Here is a 21593-nt window from a genome sequence, read left to right on the forward strand (position 1 = left end):
AAAAGTAAAACATTTGACCTATGGGCACTTATGCAAATATTTCATATAGAGCCTAGAAAGTCAAACTCTCATTGAAGAGGACTTACACAACTACTTCATGTTCTTAAGTTCAAATGTTTAGGCACCTGTGGGACATTCTACCCTCTCAGCTTCCGTGTAGGCTTTCTGTCTCTAGAGACCTCTTCATCCAAATTGTCAGTGAAGTCTTGAGCATAAAAGTCCACTTATTGGCTTCTTGGCTCTGAGGAAACCACAGACCTTTCTACTGTGACTGAGCTACCAAAAGCCCAGGGACATCTCATTACCCTCCTAGGATTGTCAAAACAAAATGTGTTTTCCCTACAGTATGTCTAACCCCCTCATAATTTTTGGAGCATGACTGAACTTCGCATAAGTCAGCATGGAGAGGGAGAGGAAGGATATCTAATTGACATGTAGCTGACTTATGATGTCACAAGACATCCTTAAAATGTGTTTTGTTTCATTTTAAAACAGATATTTACCCCTTCTGCAGTCTGTCACATGAAGCTGCTGTATTCTAGGATGCATCACAGATGGAAGATCTTGTCTCCACAACAACAATGTTCTGGTGAGAATCACATTCTGTTACAGTAGTCAAGTATTTAAGTCTCACCTGTGATGCACAAAGACCTTAATTTCTGAATTCCTGCTTGCAGCTTAGTTGTTAGGTTTCTTCCCTGGAAGATAAAAGCCCAAATCAAACACAGAAGGTATTTGGATTTGATTCTCCTATTTTCTAGAACGGCATTTAAGATATGCTCCTTACATTCCCCACCTGCCAATCCAGAATGAACTGACCCTACTTCATCCACTTGCCTCCAAAAGAGGATTAATAACTCTATATCCCTAGAGGAAATAAGAAATAAGCATCTAGTCTCCCTACAAGACAGTTATTTCGTGAATTACTTACTGAGTAGTCTCTCTCCTCTAATATGAAAGTAGATTATACAACCAATTTACAAAATATGCCTAAATTTTGGAAGATTGAAGTCCCAATATAAAATGTCTAGGTTGGTTTTGAAAACAGTGATGGATTTCTAATGCATATGGATGTCAGGTGCTTTTAAAAACTGTAGCCTTAGTCCTTCCACAAATAGGATGCTAGTGCATTTCACCAAGCTTACTGTTTTGATGTGGGACTTTGTAGAATTCTGCAACACATAGCTAGAGCTGAAATTACACTTGTTCTCAAAACCATTAGTATGTACTAAACAAGGAATTTAATGTGGCCATCATCATTAGACTCACATAGTAAGAGTTAACAAATCTTTTCGGCGTAAAAGAGTTAATTTCATTAAGACTCTTTATATTTAATAAATTGCTAGTCAAAAATTAAGTGATTTATTTATATTCCATGTAAAACAGTTATAAAATACTATGCAAAACATCGTTATAAAATACTGTGTAAGAAGCTTTAAAAAGCTAATTTTATATATGTCTTTGCAGAGAAATGGAAGCACTTGCTGACCCTTAATATTTAATCTTCTCATTGTCACAACATCTTTTTTTTAACTTTTTTTTTAGCTCCCACAGAGAAGAGATTCTGAAAGAAAATAGAAATGAGTATTCATTTATCCTTATTATCCTTATAACTAAGTTTATAAAACAATATTGTGAGCTTACTATGAGCATATTAAAGTTATGATACAGAAAAAAATAATTACCTGTGATCACTGCTATAACTCATTTGTCATTAAAAAGATAGCTCTGAATTGGAAAATGTGTTTTGGGGGAATAATTTGAAGTAGCTGACAGAAGAAAACTGAAAAAGGAATTTGGGGTAACTTTTGCCTCAGAGATAGTGGGGTCCACCACAACCAAAAACTTTTATACCTTTAAACACTTAAATCTTCTCAAAAATAACATTTGTTAATGAATTTTAATAGCAACATGCTACAATGGCATAACTACACTGATAGTGCAGTAAGAAGTTACCATGGGACAGAACTCCATAAATACATTTTTTCTTTTTTCTAACATGTAACTGCTGCAGTCTACTTCTTCTTATTGATTTCTTTGGGTTTAGATCCATGCCAGCTAAAAAAGCATTTGAAATATCTCTGAAAGTAATGAATAGATGAACAGAGAATGCTAATTCTACTTTACTACTAAGTCTTTAAACATACAGTATACAAAGGGAGAGAAAATATAAAAATAATACCTGTACTGCACATCAGCTTGGGGCATATTTGCCTAGTCTGCTTTTCCTCTGTGCCCATCAGTTTTATCCTTCTTCATGTCATCTTGAGACTAAAAACTGCTTTGTCCAGGCTTTGAAGTCATACTAGAATAGAAATTGCATTTTCTCAACTTAAAAAACTTGGTGTCAATAAAAGAAAGTGCATGACAATCTTTCAAACAGGAAAGCCTTTACACACAAGACCCATGTAGTATTATTATTACCTGTACATGCCTCCTGTGAGCAAAGTTCTGACCCCATTGCCCTTTTGTGCAAAGTAATAGAAGTGCCAATGAATTGTGATTCATAAGGACTGTTACAATATCTATGCTGTATAAGTTCTTTGCTGCATAGTGGATCTGGCCACACTCAAGAAGTGAGCCAGCTCTGCCCTGTGTTGTTTTTCAGGGCATCAGTGCAGTCAGCCCACCCAAAGCCATGCTGAAATGTTGGGTACATCAGCTCAGGTAAATTACAGCTGGTGCTCACATGGTATCTGAACTAAAATGATTTATTTTGGTCTTACTTGGAAAGCAAACACATTGCAGCTATAATCAGGGGATCCGGATTTGCAGAGATGCAAATCAGAGTTTCTTCTGCAATTACTATAACTCCTTTGTGCACTTGACATGACACTGAGATTAGGAGGTAATCTGATAGATCACTTTTTGATTTTTGCTTTTCCAGTCTGCTGAATCTCATCTGTGCTGATTTGCAAGCCCAAAGGTGTCACAGATCACAATTACTCACCTAACAGAGGTTTCAGTCAGTACAAGAGAAACAGTTACACAATATTAGTTACATGATAATTTCTGTGCTTACTTTCAGAATGCTGTACAAAGAGGTTGAGTCTCTTTAACTCCATTTTATGTTTGAGGAAACTAAATCAAGGCATAAGATCTGACTTGCCAGCGTCCCCCATCAGTTCTTTCAACATTCAAGCAGACCAGGTAAAATGTCATCAACACTCAAACTTATAATAGGATACTCTCATTTCTAATTTCTGTCAGAAGTGCCATCACAGCTTCTCTTTTATGGTAGCCTAAAGTACAGTTGTATATGTAAAATAATTAAATGATATTTTAAAAGCATAAAGAAGTTTACACTGAAATAAACCTCTTGATTTTGGTGTAGAGGGAGATTTTATTTATGTAACAAATATTACATTTACAGCAAAATTTAATACAGACCAGTCATTATGCTTCCCTGTTTTCTTAAAAAAACAGGTTTGTTTACAGGTAATGTAAACATATATATACTATATATGTATACTATATATACTATACCAGCATTTCCAAACCCAGGCTGTAGCAGTCAGCAATTCTTTGGGAGCAATGCTAAAAACTGATACCTTGATTAAGTAGTAAGAAAGAACTGTGGAAGAGACTAAAATGTGAATGGGGACTCCATGTGCATTTGGGAAGACTTGCTGCAGATCAATGTCCCATTCAGAACAGACAGTTTTGACAGTTCAGGAGGAGGTTTTTGCCCAAGAACAGATTCTAGATCTGAGAGCTCTGTAAGGATCCTAATTTCTTTTTTCTTTTTTTTAATAAGAGAATAAAGAAAAAGACACTTTTAGCTATTTAGAGCATAAGTAGTTCTGAAACTTTAACATCTTTCCCCAGAAGAATATAAGTTCCACATATTTTTACAGTTGCACAAAATAAACATATTCTTCATATTTCTTCACATTTTAGGAGTGAGGACAGCAGTTTAAGAGAGGCTGACAAACCCCAGTCATTGCTTTCTTCACCAAATGTGCAAACAGCAATGTGTATACCATTCCTGGGAAAAGGAAGAAGGAGTTTTTGTTTTACCAGTGTTCTCACTGGTAGAGAAGTCAACAGAGGATAGGAGTCTAAAATTCATGGATCATTTTAGGAGAAAAACAAAAAAATAAAAATGTGAAGAAAATACTTCACCACACATGCTAAATAACATAGCCTTAACGTGCAGTAAAACAGGACAGGAGCATCTAATCAATGGAAAATTTCTCTGAATTAGAGAGAAGTGTTACTTATTCTGTAACAGTAATAGACCTGTTCAGACCATATTCATTCTACACCTCTGATGAGTTCCAAATCACAGAGAGTATCACTCAAGTATTTTTCCGCTCTGGGTCTACTCAATTGTTAAACCAGTTCCTAACGAAGCATTGCAGCCAAGTGTATCCAGCGCAAGTTTTGCTCCAGACACAAAATAGTCTGCAGTCATGGTCCAGACTCATGGGGCATCAAAAGAAGGGAAAAAAAAACGGTAAGAAAGAGCATTTTTTCGAAACTATTTCAAACCTTCCACATTAAGAGTTCTCTGCAGTGAGTTCTTTATACTCTATTGGAAATAGCAGTGAAACTCAGGAGCTGCTTTCTACAGTCTCATAATAGGATTTTTTTCAATCAGTACTGTATTTTTTCATTTTAGTTTTTGGGGTAGAACACATTGCTTTTTCAAGCTTTGCAGCACAGCTGTGATTCCTAGAAATGTATCTCCTTTGGAAAATGGAAGCTTTGTGTATTCACAGGGCTGCAGAACCCAGGAACCTCAGGCTTCCTGGATTTAGGTTTACCATGAAATTGAATCAAAAACAATGGTGAAAACATTTTCAATAAGTCTATGGTGTGGGAATTTTTTTGTGTATGAATTAATATGTATCTATGGAAGCATACAGGAAAGATACTAAAAGGCATTAATTATATTGGTTTTGCTCTTTCTTTACCATCCTTCAATGTTGTAGGGTCCCAGGAGTGAGATGCACTGAAGTCTGGCAATTCTCATTCATATTTAACTGTTCCTCAATATCTGTCTAAGCCAGAGCAGTTCATAGGTATAGTTTCCTGCCACGTCTAGTTGTTCATATCTATGTTCTGTAGAGGGGCTGGGAAGCTGAACAAGCTAGGATTATTTAAAGATGTTATTCAGCTGCTTGATTGCAATAATGCTGCTTCCCTCATCACAGACATTTTGATTGGAAATCTGCAGTGAGAGTCACAAAGGACAATGTTCATGTAATTAGGATGCTAAAATGACAGTGACAGAATGTTCGTTGAGCTGTGGGAATGACATTTAAATAGTGGGTTTCATACTCTGTATTTACCACGGAAATACACCTTCAGACTTATGATGCGCGATAACAAACGTCTGCCACCCTTATTACAGAGAAAGTGGGGCTTATTATTCAGGGAGTAACAACAGCTTTCAAAGCAAAAGGCAAAGTGCTGGTCAATGAAGACCAGGAATGTCATATTTGTTCTTCCCCTGTCTTTTTGCCCTAGGGAAAAAGTCTCTGTTACCCTATCCCAAGACTCTGTTTGGAATTATTCTCCATAGGAGATGTTTCCATTAAAGTTAAAAGGGAGAGGGCTAAGAATTGCATTCACTGTATCATTTATTTATTAAGCTTCCCTTTCTTTGCTTTATCTAAGTGATTTTTCTCCTTGGCAGCTACAGAAGGAATTACTTTAGTGTGTTGTACTCAGTTTGATAATAGTTATATTCTATATCATTCTGTGGTTTCACTATGCTTCTTTTTGTGGCATCATAACTTGACCAGTTTGGAGTATAGACATCTTGATAGTTTAGTGGTCATATTTATACTGTGGCCAACCAAAAGGGATTGTTTGAGAACAGTGATTCCCAATTACATACCCATATTGAAAGTTTACAAATATATATATGAACATATTAAAAGTGAGGTCCAGTATCGAACCTCACTAAAGATCACAACAGGAGCAGGTAGATGTTGGGCCAGATCCAGGCTCTGGATCATGCTGAGGAACATGGGAAAAAGCAGCTTGATTCAGAGCATCTTTGTGGTCACAGTGCTGTCACCTGCAGCCAGAGTCCTCCAGAAGATCTGTGAGAAATATGAGGAAACTGGGTTTGGGAGCAGACAGAGCTGATCACAGTCAGAAGAACATAATGCCTCTTACTCCAAATGAGTTATTTGCATGGCAATATATACAAAGTCTACAATCACAGGTCCAGAAAGTGTATGCAAAATAAAGTGCTATAACCAAATTAATGGGATTAGCTCATTAGCTGGATAACGATTACACCTGAGAATGTCAGTGATTAGATCCTGCAGTCATTTTTAATTTGGAGTGTCTGCTGCTGGGGTAATGAGGTCTAACTCTAGTAATGAATGAGTAGAGTGAGGCTGGTACAAAATGCATGAAAGATTAAGAGCCTACATGAAATATCAGGGATGTAATGCACCCTGCACCATTACTCCATGAAAGTAACAGTAGCACCCTTGGTGTAGACACTGGTAGGCATGGAAATTAATTCTGTGTAGTAAATAACATAGCAAAGGCATGATTCTTCAATTCTGATTCAATAATACAGAATAAATAGCACAATAGGACATACATATAATATGTCTTCAACAGAAAAATAACTATCAAGAAACTGCCTCTCTTCTGCCACCTTTACTGTGGGTGAGTCTGGAGATCCTGTCTCTCCTGCATACTCTCGAAGTCTTAAGGCTTCCAGTTCTTTAGCATTCCTTGTCTGACCACTGATAATCTTTCCCCTTTCTCAGAGGAACAGTACACAAAGAAAAAAAAATGCAATGCTTCCAAGTCCTTTTCTCTCAGTCTTCTCATAGGTCTTTATTCCACTAATTTCCATGTATGAAATAATTGTGGGATTAACATGCTGGGCCCTATAAAGAATGCTCAAATTTCTGCTGATGTAACTTAAAATATGTAAATGCACAGTAAATAATAAACTCTAAATGATGACAAAGGATAGGAAAAGAGGTATTGGCAGTGTTATTTGGATAGTTCAGTTAAATGGTTTGTATGTTGCTGGAGCTGAAAGATTTCCCTAGTTTTTTCTAATTCTGAGAAATCAAAAGGGTCTGACATTGCCCCAAAAAGAAAAGGAGTAAAGATGAAAACAGGATCAGAAGAATGATGAAAAGGGAACAGTAGAAGGGAAAAAATAAGAGAGAGGCAGTTAAGAGAGTGGATCAATCTGTTGGCAGAACCATGATGTCTGAGGTTACAGCCATAAGGAGACTCAGAAGCATTGTACGTGTGCATGTTCAGGAACAAGCTCTTTAAGGCAGCTCCTTTGAGGTGCCCTTACCTGAAAGCTTAGGGGACACTGGGAAGCTTAGGGGACACTGGTACTCCTGTGGGTGCTTGCTGCTAGAGCGACAGTTGCTGGATTGTCTCCTGATAGAAACTACTGATTACTCAGGCTATGTCTGTATCAAGGTGAGATACATTTCTTCCCCCCTTACTTTCCTTTAGAAGGTAATTCAGTAGTACAGCTCATGAGAAGGATGTGATGCTGTTGTCATATCCCATTCTGACAGCATGTGACAGTGTATATCTCTCTCTGCCAGGCTTGACAGCAGAAGAAATCTTCCAGCCACTAAGGGAACCATGAATTGATAGCTGGGATGACTTTTTGTCCTCTGCAAATTTTTGTGACATTGAGATGCTCCCTTTTTGTTCAGGGCAAAATTGAAATCTTTCAAACAAATCTGTCCCTAATGAGGTCCACTGACATTAAAGTAGCTTTGGGCCTCCCTGAAAATTTGTTTAAAATATGACAAAAAAACATCCCTGAGAAAATGTTAACAAACTCAACATTCTCAAGGTAGATTTTTGTCTTGACAAACTGATAATGGAAAAAAATTTAACATTTTTTGATCAAGTCTCTTTGAACTTTCATAGATCATAACATAGTTTTATGCACAATGCATCAAAATGCAAAATCATTTGAGAATCAGTTTATTAAGAGAGAAGAGGAAGCAAAAGACACAATTCGTCTTGTCCAATGAAAATAAGAATGTCATTTCCACCATAGTTTATAGCTTCTGTCCAGTAAATCTGAGTTTTCCCTCCACTAGCAGAGAACAGGTTATCACTGAAGGATTTTGGAAAAGGAATAAAAAAATTTGCTCTTCATTTCAAACAATTATAGCAGTGGAAATGTTTCTATTGTTCTTAAATTTTGTAAATCAATCCATTCCAAAGATAAATTCTGTGCCACGTTTGCCTGCATGCTATCCTTTTTATCTAATTTTCCTTATATGTGGCAGTTAAATAAAACAGTGGTGTAAAATCCCAAAGGGAAAATAAATCCAGCTAGAATAATCATATTATCAACACATCAGCACTGCAAAACTCTGTCTTGCTTCCTTGCACAAAATGACAATTTAAAGTATCTTTCCAGAAGTCTCCTGGAGATTATCGTATTTTCTTCTCTATTTAGGATTAAAAAAAAATCTTAGACAACCTATTTGAAGTCTCCTAGTGAAATACTTACAGTTCAGTTCAGCATTATATGCCAGTTTCAGAGAGGCTGGAGTGTAATTTATTTCATTTTACTTTCATCAGCAAGTCAAGTTCATCCATCCAAAACCAGTTTCTCTGGATGCACACATTTCATTTGTTATCATTTTGAGTAGCACGGAGTGCAGTCAAATTCCAATATCTGTCAATTGCACACAAGTACTGTTAAGTAATCTTTTACTTTCTATTTAAATTCTTACACCATGAACATTGAATAAATGCTTGCTTGGCATTCAAACAAACAGCTTAAAGCAGAAAAACTGCCTTTAAACTGTAAGGAATTTTCTAACTATTTGATGAGAATCTAAAAACTCTATTTTCCAGTTAATATTAAATTACTTGGAAACTATAAAAAAGTATTCTGCACATGTAGTTACACCTCTAAAAATCCAGAGTAACTCAATTTTTAAAAATACTCCTCTGATCTTCATAGTCTTTGTCTTCATTTGTTGTACCAAATTATACTCACATTTTAATCTTTCCTTTTGGCATTGCAGAACAAAATTTCAGAACAATAAATAACAAAACCAGATGCTAAGGTGTTGAACATGACCTAGGAACCTAAATAACTGAGAAAATAAAACAGAAGATATGTTGAAAAAAGCCTTAAAACGGCTTCATTATAACATGTTCCTAGAATTTTTTATTATTTTTTTAAACATGCTCATAAATCTTAGACATCTGTATTGGCAACTAAAATTAATCCACTAGAAATAGCTGGTTGAAAACACTTATGTTTGTCTTATTCATAACTCAAAACCTTAATGAACAGAAGACTTGAAAGAAACTGACTGGTAATAAAAAAGAAGTTGATAATAATTGCTGACACTGAAAATGCAAAAAGGGACAGAATATGAATGAAATCTAAATTGGAATTTAAGAATCATTTCTCTCTAAAGCTTTCTATTCATATCAGCTATATCAATAAACATACTTGTTTGCTTCATGGGGAGTAAATTCACCCAATTCCCTCATGACATATTTCATCAGAATTCTAGTCTGAGCAACTGCCTTCTCTTCCTTGCAAGACTTTTTCCAGAAATCTAAAGGCATATTTCCCATCTCCAGCTATTTATATAGAGGTTTCATGTATCTTATGCTGTAAATAATCTTGAGGATTGGAGGATTCAGCCTGCTGCTGTGCTTCCTGCTGAAAGAATTGTTTCAGAGCAATGCATTCTTTCATGTCCTCTCGGACAAAAGGGTTAAGGCACATAAGAAAGAAAAATATTTTATTTCTCCTATAACAATAATACCTGTCTCTGCTTTCTGCCTCCTTTTCGCACCCACCCATCCCTGGCTCAGTGCCTCAGTGAATTCAGCACTCTGTTTCCCTCCCTTCTATTTGCCAGGATGGCAGTAGTAGTGACTCCTTTGCCTTCTGCACCCACTGGCTGTCACAGTGCAGCACATCTTGTCAGGACGACACAGCAGTAGCACATCTCATTAGGCCACTGCCTCTGTCCAGGGCCAGCAGCTTGGGCAGTGGTTCCCTAAACATTCATAAGTTCATCATGTGTGTGGGGGTGTGTGTGTGAGTGTGAGCATCCTACACAGGTAGAGATGTATGTGAAGGTATGGATACAAAGAATATAAAGCATAATTATAAAATACATTTCAGGGAATCTAAGTAATTAAGTGTGCTACAAATACCACATATATATTGTGTGTGTACATATATATATATATATAAAAGTATCCATACAAGTATATATTTATATTTATATTTATAAAATGTTGCAGGTGTGAAAATGGAGAAAAAGGTGATTTAATCTTTCCTTAACCATTACTAAAAGGTGATTACATCTTTCCTGAAGTTACAGATTGTGTGTGGCAGTGTATTTGTGTGTATGAGGGAGAGTGTTCATTACCTGTACCTTGTTCCAGCTTTTAGATTCCCTTACATCTGTCTTGCTGTCTCCTGAGTTGCCTTAGGTTTTTTATTTTTCAGTTAACTTTAATCACAAAGGAACAGCTTTTGAGCTCTCTCTTCTTACATGTTGCTGCAATCCACTGAAAGAACAAAACCTTAACCTTACTGAAATTAATAGGTTTTCCAGTGTTTCCTTGAGCAAGATTTCATCTCTGATACTTCTTGTCTTTCAGCAAATCCAGATTTGCTGGTAGAATTTCAACTATAGTTCTGCGAAAGAGTTGTGGCTTTTCTTATTTTAAAGATCAAGGGGTCATTGACTTTAATCTGATTAAATCTTCCATTTCCCTGTACTAATTTACCTCAATAAAGAAGATTTGGATGTTTTCAGAGATTTGAAACAAAGATACATAAAAAAGATATCTGATCGGAATAAATGTGATATGACTACTTTCTGGTGAAATTTGTTTGAAGTAAAATATTCTGGTTTACAGATTCAACTTTTTTGATGCAAATTTAAGTCATAGTTGTCAAATACTTGCTAAAATTTTCATGATACTGTGAAAGTTACTTTGTCTTTCCTGGGCTTGATTTCCACCCCTCTTCTACTCTTCATAAAGCAGTTTCAGTAATAATTTTCTGATTGTGCTGTGATTAAAACTTTATGCTTGCAAAATTCCAAAAGATTCTTAAGGGAAGGCATTTCAACAGTGAAAGTCTTGTTATTACTATAGCTGAATTTATTTTGCTTCTATGATACTCTTAATTGGTAGATTTGAAAGTATTTTATTAAAGGAAAGTAGTCTCACACTATAGGTATCTATGAGACAGAAAGTGATTAGTGCCTAACTCAAATTAAATTCTACTCAACTAAACTTGGGTTAAACTGATAAAAGAGCCAGGAAGTTCTCCTACCACTTTGTTCTATGTCCTATTTATTAGACTTCTCAGGGCACCAGCAGGCTCTAATTGCCTTGGTAAAATAATGCTGTCCTTCAGCAGACCAATGTGCTTGTCAGTGAGATAAAGATTCCCTAACATTATTATTATTGCTTTTGATTAAACTTACTTTACGAGGGCTTACAATAGACATGTATTCTAGCAGAAATTCCATTTAATTTGGCTGGGAAGAAGTCTTTGTGGTAATTTAACATTCGTTTTATGTGACATTTGACCAAAACTGACCACAGAGATCAAAGGCTGCCCTCAACAACCACCACGTGCTGAGCATTAGCAGGTCTGGTTGTTAGCCCAAAAGTTTCTTTAGGGTGCCTGGAACACCCACCTAGTGCAGACAATCTGTTGGGCACCACAAACAGTGAAAAAGGCTGCCCAGGACAAGACGGATGTGTCTTCCTCCATCCTTCACCAGGACACATCAGTGCTCTAAAGGAATGGGTCCTTCTTGGGGTTCAGAGCTGGGAATCCTCCCTTGAGAGCAGGGATCTAGTCCCCTTCTTTTATGAAGAAGTTAGAAAGTTACACCTTCTGGAACACAGCCGGAAAATTATTCATCCAAAATAAAGACCAGTATTTGTGGTCTTTCCACCAAAGGAGATTTAAATTGCCTCTTCCACCTTCTCTTTACAGGGTTGTAAACTGCCTGGGAAAGGAAGCTGTCTCTACCTTCTACTGCTGGATATATGCCCCTGGGCATAAACCATTGGGGAGTCAATAGGCAGGAGACAGGAAGAGGTCAAAAGAAAATAGTATTGTCTTGATTAGCAACTAGGCCTCCAATGAGGAGAAAAGGATTGCTCATGTCTATTTCTAAAGCTCTTCACACATTGTAAAATTGGCAGACATTGTTGTCCAGGAGCTAGGAAATCTTTAAAGAAATTGAAATATCTAGGTCTGAGTCACTTCAGGCTGAAAAAAGATTCATATCTAATAGGTCATAGCTTCAATTGCTGCATAAAGGGACTTCATCTTATGCCTGTTTCCTTTAAATTCAAGCAAACAAAAAGCAGCTGTTACCAGTGCATTTAAGATGGAGTCTGCTCTTGTAGGCACATCTATATCCTTAGGGCTGAGAGCTGGGGTAATAGCTAGTTTATCGATTTCGAATGGCCCTTCCTCATGAAGAATGAGCCCCTTCTGGGGATGTGCTGGCACCAGGCAGCTAAGAGCACAAAAGTCTGAAAGGCAGAGGGTCAGAGAGAGTTTAATCATGACCAGTACTAAAAGACAAATGGTTTCAGGGTTGCAGATACCAACATGTCCGCTGATCCCTACTAGTAGATCCTGTTTCTGGTTTGGGGCCTCTTAGGACTTGGGATAGCCTAATCAACCAGGGATTTAGGTTCCTCTTAACATTTTTGTCATCAAATTAGTCCTACCCACATTTGCTAAACTGTATTAGCTGCATGGATTCACAGTCTGTTTGAAAAGGCAATGGCCTGCCATCACTTTTTTTTGCACCAATGTCCTTAATGCAAAGGAATACCGAATTAAGTGCTGCTGACCTCATACTAGACCCCTTTTTTTAATCTTTTACAGTTTATTTTCCTTGCTCTCTTTCTTTCTTTCTTTCTCTCTGTGTTTCCTCCTACCTATCTCTGCAGACTTTCTTTAGAAAGTTACTTTCGGAGTAAGATTGCTATATAAAGCCTTTCATTGTAGGAAAGGCTTTCCACTTTTTCAATGCCTAGTTTTAATAGGCAGTAAAGTTGTACCAGAGAAAGACTATGGGCTGCAAACCTTAAGACGGAAAAAAGACCACTTGGCAAATTCCATTTCTAAGATACAGTAAATAATTTTACCTTGAATTGTTACTGTAGTGGCAAAAATTTCATTAATTCATTATGGAATTTTTTTCTCTATTAAGAGTAGAATAATGTATGCCACTAAAATCCAGTAATTGAACATTAAAATCAAGTGCAAATTGGACATTAGAATGAAACTTAGACTGCAATTATTTAACTTCTCTTTTTAACCAGGTTAAAAGGAAGACAATAAGCTAAGAAATAGCATATAGCTTGAGCCTTTTCAAAAGAAGTATGATCTCTGGACTAACTGCTGGTCTGTTTTTTACAATGTATTGTCAGCAGCCTGTGCAGAATATTCTTCATTCCCGTGTGCTAACCTTGAGTTGCTCTCAAAGGCATCAGGGTATGTGTTAACCTGGACAGTAAGTAGTAAAAAGAAAACATCACCTTAGAACATGTTGGTGTTTGTAGCTACTGGAGGATTTTTTCAGACCATTGTTCCTTCAACCCATTCCTCTTATGTATTTGCTATTTCTTCACTGAAGGACTTCAGGTTTTTTCTTTTCTACAGAAAAAGTCTCTTCAGTGACTTTGTTAAGCTTTGTATTTCTCAGCTTGTTATACTTGTAGTTCCAGCTGTCTGCTCTTCCTTTTGTTACGCAAAGAGACACTCCAAGAAATTAACGACTGCTTTCTCTCAACTTCAATTTTGTTTTCTCAGAAGAGTGTGCAGTTTGAGAGGTTGAGGGATTGTTAGTTTTTTGTTGTTTTACAATATACACTATCTAAAATAGATATGGTTTTTCAAATATGCTTTCATTCTTGTTATATCATGCTTTAGGCTTTGGGGGATTATGTTTTTGTTTCAATTTGTGTGTGTGCATATGTTTAAACTTCTTATTAGGAAAGTTTCTGAATTTACTTTTTGTGGATCTTGATCTTTCTCTCTGTGTTTGAGTAAAGATGCACTTGGATCAGATCTTAAAAGTCTTCTGTTGTTGTTTTCAGTGTCCAAACTTTATAGAATAGTATAATTTTTATAATGAGTTACTAATCTTGCTCCAGCAAGACAAATATTTCATTCAAGAGTCTTGTTTTATAATCACCTTCTATCTTACACTTACCAGTTTGGGTTTTTTTAAATATTTAGTACTACCAACACAAGTCATCTTGAAAACATAGCTGTTGGTGCACAATGAAAATGATTGGTGCTGGTTTTCCATTCTTCCAATTAGTGCTGGTGTCCTTACACTCACAAGTGCTCTACAATCCATCACATATTTGGATTGCATTTTTCCCAGATGGAAAATAAGCAGCCATTGTTTCTGGCACTCACTATATTACAATACGAAGGATTTGTACTCTCTATACACAGAATCTAACCTGAAGCTTTGAGTCATTGATGGGCTTTTAAGAAAGCTGGGTCAGTGAGGAGTTCTGCTCAAGGCATTTAGACAACAACTAGCAGAACCTGGATGAGGACTCTTGGCCATCCTGAGTCCTGTTGACCAATGCTTAGTTACTTCTTAGCTCAGAATAGTCAAGAAACTCAATGCTGTTGGTTGTATTTGTAAAACAAATGCCCATCCTTCCACTCTGTGAGGGAAAAAAAAAAAAGGCTAATTTGCAAAGAATATGGACATATTTTTTAAATTAGGCCTATAAATTATCACCTCTCTTCTCTGCTTTGACTCTAGTAGTAAATGGCATTCTCCCACTCAGCCACAGAGCAGACTGAAACTGATTTGAGTGCTTCAGTTGCTTTCTTTTCTCTCTAGGGCTGTTGTTGTCTCACTGGCAACTAGTATCCATAGCACAGAAGACATGGCAAATTAAAGCAAGAACACGTACCTGCATCCTAAAAAGCAGTTATACCAGTACAGATCCCAAACCTAGAGGTATAATGAGTCTTTTAAGGAAAAGGTGCTAGGCAAGCAGAGAAGTGAAATGTTAAGTAGAGATCAGATTATGGGGATTTTATGGTATTTCTTAGAGGTCTCTCAGGCTTTCTTTCCTGGCTACAGAGCTATCTCACAAGTTCTGTTGCCACTGGCAAAATCCTCAGATCTATGAAGTTGTAGCTGCAAAAAAAAGGCAGCATTTAATCTCAATTAAATTTTTTTAGCTTGCCTATGCAGCAAGATACAGCAGTGTAACTACTGCACCTAGCCTCTAATCATATCTACACAAACAGCTGGTGGTCAGAGCTCCAAAAGCCTTGCTTTGCCACAGAACTAATATACCCTACTGTAAGTGCTCAATATTATAAGTAGGCATCCTCTGATTTTTCCTGATTCTGATTTATCTTCTTCGCAGGAGGAGGTGTTTTTCCACTATACAAGGGAAATACATATTAGGAAATCAGCCAGAAGCAACTGTGATTTTTTGATGGGGAGTTTAGCTTAGGTGCACAGGAATGCCTATGGTTCTTCTGCCACTTCATGCTCCCTCTCTGTTTGGCTTTGCTCACATCATTTTCACAGCCACTGTGGGTTAATCAGGGCTTTCTGGTGGGCAGGTGGCCATCACAAATACATAGCTTGTGCAGGTATGTTATTCATATTTCAGCTGGCCAGCTGCACTTTTACAAGCCAGTCACAAAGCTGCTGAAGAGCTCTTTCTGCAATTCTGGCAGAATCAGAGAGAACAGCAGTTTGCTGTTCCCAAACCACATGGAAAGAAGGGAGGAAGAGACCACTTGCTTTTGGAGCACTTTTCTTTGATCAGCTTCATTTTGTGCAGAGCCTTTTCAAGGCTTTTGAGAGAGGGATGGACTGGCTTGTGCTGCATAACTAGGACGAGCTTTATATTCAGGAAGATAAAAAGCTCTTTCCTGACAAGACAGATAAAGTTTTCTGCTAAGCTACAGTGGCGAACAACTCCATTTTCTATACCCAGCACAATATGGAAAACCATCATCCCTTTCACAGATTACTGTCGGTCATAAACTAGCTGTGATGAGGACAAGCAAATGTGGAAGTTAAGGTAAAAAAGGTTCTTTCTTTGCATGTTACCAAGGCTGGCAATGCTGCTGAGCTTCTGATCACTTTGCTTGCATTTATTTTCCAGTTGTGCCAAGGGAAGGGATGGAGAATACTCCTGTACCCTCTGAGAAAAACTTAAAAGCTCATTATTAGAAAGCAACACAGCTGCCATGTGGAGTGTCCTGACACTAACTCCAGATTGTCTGGAAAAGTTTCTTGCTGAAAGGACTTTATTTTTTTCATATGTGGCAGTGCTGGTGGATATAGAGTCACTCCCGTATGGACAGCAGTGCTTTAGCCATTTTCCTCTGCTGTTCTGAGAGACTCTGTGTCCCTGGCTAATGTCTTTTGCTGTACAGTTGGATCACAGAAAGAAACCACTGAGCTGTTGCATAAGTAGCTGGACAATGACAGTGTGTGACTGCCGTGGAGAGAAGGAGAGGATAGATGACAATCACAAGGAAGGCTGGGGGCTGCTGAGCCATAGCAGGATGCTGTGCGTCACCTAGAAATTTGGAGAAGGAAGCTGAGAATAGGGTAATAGGGTTTTCTTCAGTAACGGGTCAAGATTCAGATATTCTCAAAAGAAGTAGCAGTACCCCATTGTACTAGCAATTGACAGGAAGATTTAGGTTTAGCCTTTGAAAATAGGGACTGTGTTGTTGCTGTTGTCCACATAGTTTTTTACTTCCCTTCACATTTTCACTCTGTACAGTGTGCCTACTTCATAGTTTGCAGACAACTTTGAAGATGGGGGATGTTTTTACCCATTTATTCAGCAATTCTTTGCAGTTTTAGACTGCCAGTTTGTGTTCTTATTAGGTGCATTTTATGAGAATCTGTGTTTAATATTATGAGCACAAGGCAGGAAGGAATCAAGTGAGGTCAACCTAGCCCAGCCGTAGGACCTGGGGACACAGTCTGATCTCTTATTGCTTAGTGGTGCTTGTGTAACCTGTTCTTACCAGTCTCCAGTGACAGGTTCTGCTCCATCCCCAAGCAATCTATCCTAATGGCTACCTGTCCTTGGGGTGCTCTTAGATCATTTTTCTAAAACTGTTCAAAGTATAAATTACCACAGCTGAATAAAATGATTCCATACTGTTCTCAGAGTGCAAATACACAAAACTGGAATCTGTGGAATTAACAAATAACCCGAAAACAAAGAGGGTGGAGAGGGGAAGAAAAAGAATGTTGTAAACAGTAGAATAAAAATATGCAGTCTGAGATCAGCAGCTCATTCAGCTTTCAGCCTTTTAACTCTGTGCAGCTCTGTTGAGCCTTTTCATACTGGACTGTTTTCAGAAATCTGTGGACAGGCATGGAAATGTGTGGAAGCAAGCCTGTGTTTGGATGGTGGGGGAGAAAAAATCCACTGTTCTGGTTGCAACAGAGGAAGCATAACTGGGAGCAGTGAGAGTTAATTCCAATAAAAAGGAGCAGTCTTCAGTTTCAGAGAGCTAAAAGCAAAAGCACTTGGGGGCATGTCCATACAGCAGTGACTTGGAGATAAGAAGTTACACACTGGCTATCCTGAGGCAATCAGGTTTCCTTTAATACAGCAGGTGAAAAAAGCTCCAGCTAACTGGAAGTGTGCTCTAAGAAAATACAGCTGTTAGCATAAATGCAGATATGCCATGGCCAAGGCAGGTAAAACATGCCAGAGGACAGGGAGAGCAATCTCAAATGAGCCTTCTTTCTAAGAATAACAATTGTTTGCTTGTGATTCCTATCAGTTCCCACTGCATTCAACTGTGTTTTTATAGCCCAGGAGGATCTACCTAGCCTGTCAGCTTCTAAAGGTACCTACCTCTGACACCTGTTTTAACCTCAGTGTCCTTCTGCTCTTCACCCACTCTGATCCCAGGATCGATCCTCAGAGACTATCTTGAGGTTATTAAGTACTTCTGCTTGACAGATTCTGAGACCAGCTGGTGGTGAAGACAAGAGCCCTGAATGGTTAAAAATTCTAAGGTGTGAAAATAAAGTGATTTTTTATTCATTATATTCAGCGTCCACACTTCCAAGAATTTTTGCTCCATCTTTATTTTAAAATACTATCCTTTTCCTTTGGAAAATCTCAGTACTAGACTAGTAGTGAAAGTTATAACTCTGCAAGCACTGATATATTTTGGGCTACTGGCAAAACCTTGAGAAGCTGGAGAAATTGGTGTAAAACTAGGTGTAAAACTATACCAGGGAAATAGGCACTGATATTATTGACCAGAAAGGTTCTATTTTCTCTCCCCTGCAGTATTGCATAATCTTTCTGATGATCCATATCTGTCTCTTCTGGAAATATTAAAAAGTCCCAATTGCAATGAAGATACAATAAAACAGTTTCCATAGAAATCAATTTTATTTCTTAGGGAACATAATGCTTTCAAAAAATAGATATATTTTTGCAAGCCTTGTCTGGTATACTTGGGGTTAAGAGTGCTGATACCCCATTACTATCCCTCTGGTTTTGTTGCTGCTAAATGCAGTTGCTTGCTGATGGAATGCCAAGATTTGCACTTTAAAAGAAGCCTTGCTAAGTTTTATACTGAGAAAAACTGTCTTGTACTGATGAAATACTAGATTTTTGACTTGGGGAAAAAAAGGCACCTAGAAAATACTTGCTACACCACAGCATTCTGAAATGTACTTTATAACAAAACTATCAAAAGTACAGAATTCTTCCAGCTGGCAAAAATCTCAGTAAACACATCTCTTTGACAAAGTTTTCCTTTCAGACTCTGACATGCATGGGGGAGGGAATGCACAGAAAGGAAATTTGTGATTCTGCGGTAGAAGGAAAACCGTGAAAAAGGGTGAACTAAGGTCACTTGCCTGGATGGCTTGTAACAAATGTCTCCTTAGTGTCACCTTAATAATGAGAATTACAGTGGGATGTTAATGGTTATCTTGGGCACAAAAAAGAAGGACATAAATAAATACAGAAAAGACTCCCCATTTTGGAGAATATTATGGAAAAAAATAATCTGTGTATTCTAGTGCACCCTAATCTTTATGTCTCAGCAGTAGAGACAAGCTACTTCTCAAGAAAATCCCTTCCAACCCAAACCATTTTATGACACTTTGCAAATAGTATTTGTCAACAAGTGCTTACACATGCCTTCACTGTACTTACTGCTGCCTGACTGTGCCCAGGACTCAGTCCCAAAAGCCATGAAAGCAGGGTTTGCTGGTCCATTCCATAGGTTCCTCAATCTGCCTTGCGAAGTCCAGAAGCCATTGCTTCTGTTGGCACTTCATCATGAAAAGTTGCTGCTATTGCCAGTATACATCTTAAGAGTTATTACTGGAGTTAACACAAAATGGAATGCAAAAATAGAACTCCATGAAAAAATCCTGTCCAGCTCCTCAGGGTATAGGCAAGTGGTATTTTTAGGAGTCTGCTCAGGTCTTCTGCTTCCTTGCAATGACTTTCATTCAGTTTTTTAATGGGTCTTGCTTTCAGAACCCTTTTCCACCATCCCATTAGCAGTAGTTTCAGAGTGAAACATGCCAGTGATGCCAATAGATCTAACGGATCTCTGCATCTGCATAATGGACAATTAGTTCTCTGAATCCAAAGGATGCAGGACTATAAAGGACTATATGGCCAGGATGTAGCTAGCCTGGATGTAGGCTAGTGTTTTGGTAAAACACAAAATCTAAGAACCATGATCCCAGATCAAGAAGGGAGACATGAGTTCACAGGGCAGCAAAGCCAGGAGAGGAAATCAACCCAGAAGAGACAAAAGTAGGTAAACTCACCTGTTTAACACAGTCAGAGGTTACTTTTGGTACTTGGGGCACAGACCACAGGTGATTATCCTCATATTGGCTCTACAATTCAGAAGCTTCCCACACAAATGCAACACCTTGGACAAGCTAGAATTTCAAGCAGAGAACAGAATACATAATATCTGGTCACTCCCTATGTAAAAAGAATTGTCATGTGGTGATGCAGGGGTTTGTTATTAGCAGACGAGCTTAGTGTAAAATAATCCTTATCAGAGATACTTGAGTCAAAGGGCTTTTAACTGGAGGGTGATTACTTTACAAGACACAATGTTAAAATCCTTTTCTAATTTTTCATCATCCTTTTCAATCCCTAGAAAATGATCAGCCCCTGTGAACAGACATGTTTCCCAATCTATTGTCCAAACTCAGCTCGTGCTATCCGTTCAGTGATAAGTTATACCTATTCTGTGTATTGCTTTCAATAGCACAGAAACAAAGAACAGCTTTACATGAATATCAGTTCAGCATCTTTTTTTTCATTGAGCTTCATCTCCTAGAGCTGCTCAACCTAAATCCCTTCTTCCTTAGAGATCCCATTCTTGCTCTCCCTTCAGTAAGGCAAGGAAACAGTCTTTGGCTCTCATAGGTCATAGCCTTCCTTCTAGACATATTTTCCAGCAACAATCAACATAGGCTAAAAGAAGCCAATGTAATTAATTTTTATATTTATATATACACATATATATATACACACACACATACATACAATATTATATATTTTTCTATTTATAGAGGTGGGATTTTTATAATTTTTTTTGTGGGGCTATCTAGTCAAGATAACAGAACAAAAATAATTGGAAAATGTACAGAAAAAGAAAACCAGACAAATTTTATAGTAATTGTAACTCACTGTAGAATCTACAGTGGGCCAGTTTATTCAGAACACTTCCTTCTGGTAACTGACCTCCCCTCCTTTTCCTTTGTGTGTCATAGTGCTCCATGGTTAACTGTTTTCAGGTTTAGAACATCTGTGAATTCTAGGGCTACATTCAGGATCAAAGGTTAGCAATTAGCAACCCATAACTTTGTTAAGTTTCTCAGGAACCATATGGAAGAGTAGTTCTGGGAAGAGATTGATCACTTCTCTCAGGAGGAAACAATTAGAGCAAGGACAAAGGAGGCTATATGGACTCCTCAGCCCTATTTCCCCTATTATGGAAAAATAAAGGATACCTCACAATGAGGCAGCTATCTCTACTTTTCCTAATTCTTAACATATAAAAACATAATGAAATGCATAAGGATATATTTTATATTCATTTGTCTTTATTTTTCTTTATGTTGGAAATATACTAAATATGTGGCTGCATAAGGAAACCCTCTATTGGTGCTTTCCTCCCCTAGGTTTTTAGGAGTCCTCTAGAGAAGGCATGAATGTTCATCCCTATGTAGCCAAGAGACATGAACTAGTTTTTGAACAAATGTGAATGGAACAAATCTGCAGCATGTTATACTTTAGACAGTCACGAGGATAGAATCAAAGGGTAATTTTGTCTGTCTTGTGTGTTCCAAATGCTTGGCCTAGGTTCTAAGCAAAAAAACTTCTCAGTATATGCTGATTCACACCAAGTATGAGACATATTAAAATCCTTCTCTTAATTTGTCAGTGAGCTTTTAATGTGAAGAAGACAAATATTGTCACTTCGTCCTAGTGTTCAGGAACCCATGCCCTCCCCATTCAAAGGAAATTTCTGAGGTTGCAGCTCAGTGCTATTGATGCTCTAT

General features: G+C 37.6%; 1 protein-coding gene across 5 annotated transcripts in view; it reads left to right on the forward strand.

Moving 5' to 3' along the window:
* FUT9 (fucosyltransferase 9) overlaps positions 1 to 21593 on the forward strand; it is a 103570-nt gene that overhangs the window by 72719 nt on the left and 9258 nt on the right. For 2 of the 5 annotated variants that reach the window (XM_042016928.1, XM_042016926.1), the window contains exon 2: positions 496 to 589. The exons of 2 other annotated variants lie outside the window; for them this stretch is intronic. In XM_042016928.1, coding sequence (XP_041872862.1) covers positions 523 to 589 — 67 coding nt within the window. In that variant the 5' untranslated portion in view covers positions 496 to 522. Of the gene's footprint in view, positions 1 to 495; positions 590 to 3028; positions 3151 to 21593 lie in introns of those variants that run through there. One more of the 5 variants, XM_042016930.1, reaches the window with a different exon arrangement.

This window comes from Corvus kubaryi, unplaced genomic scaffold (genome assembly GCF_017639235.1).
Source record: "Corvus kubaryi isolate FWS band 111438036 unplaced genomic scaffold, C.kubaryi_AGA036_p1.0 split3-73, whole genome shotgun sequence".
NCBI classification, from domain to species: domain Eukaryota; kingdom Metazoa; phylum Chordata; class Aves; order Passeriformes; family Corvidae; genus Corvus; species Corvus kubaryi.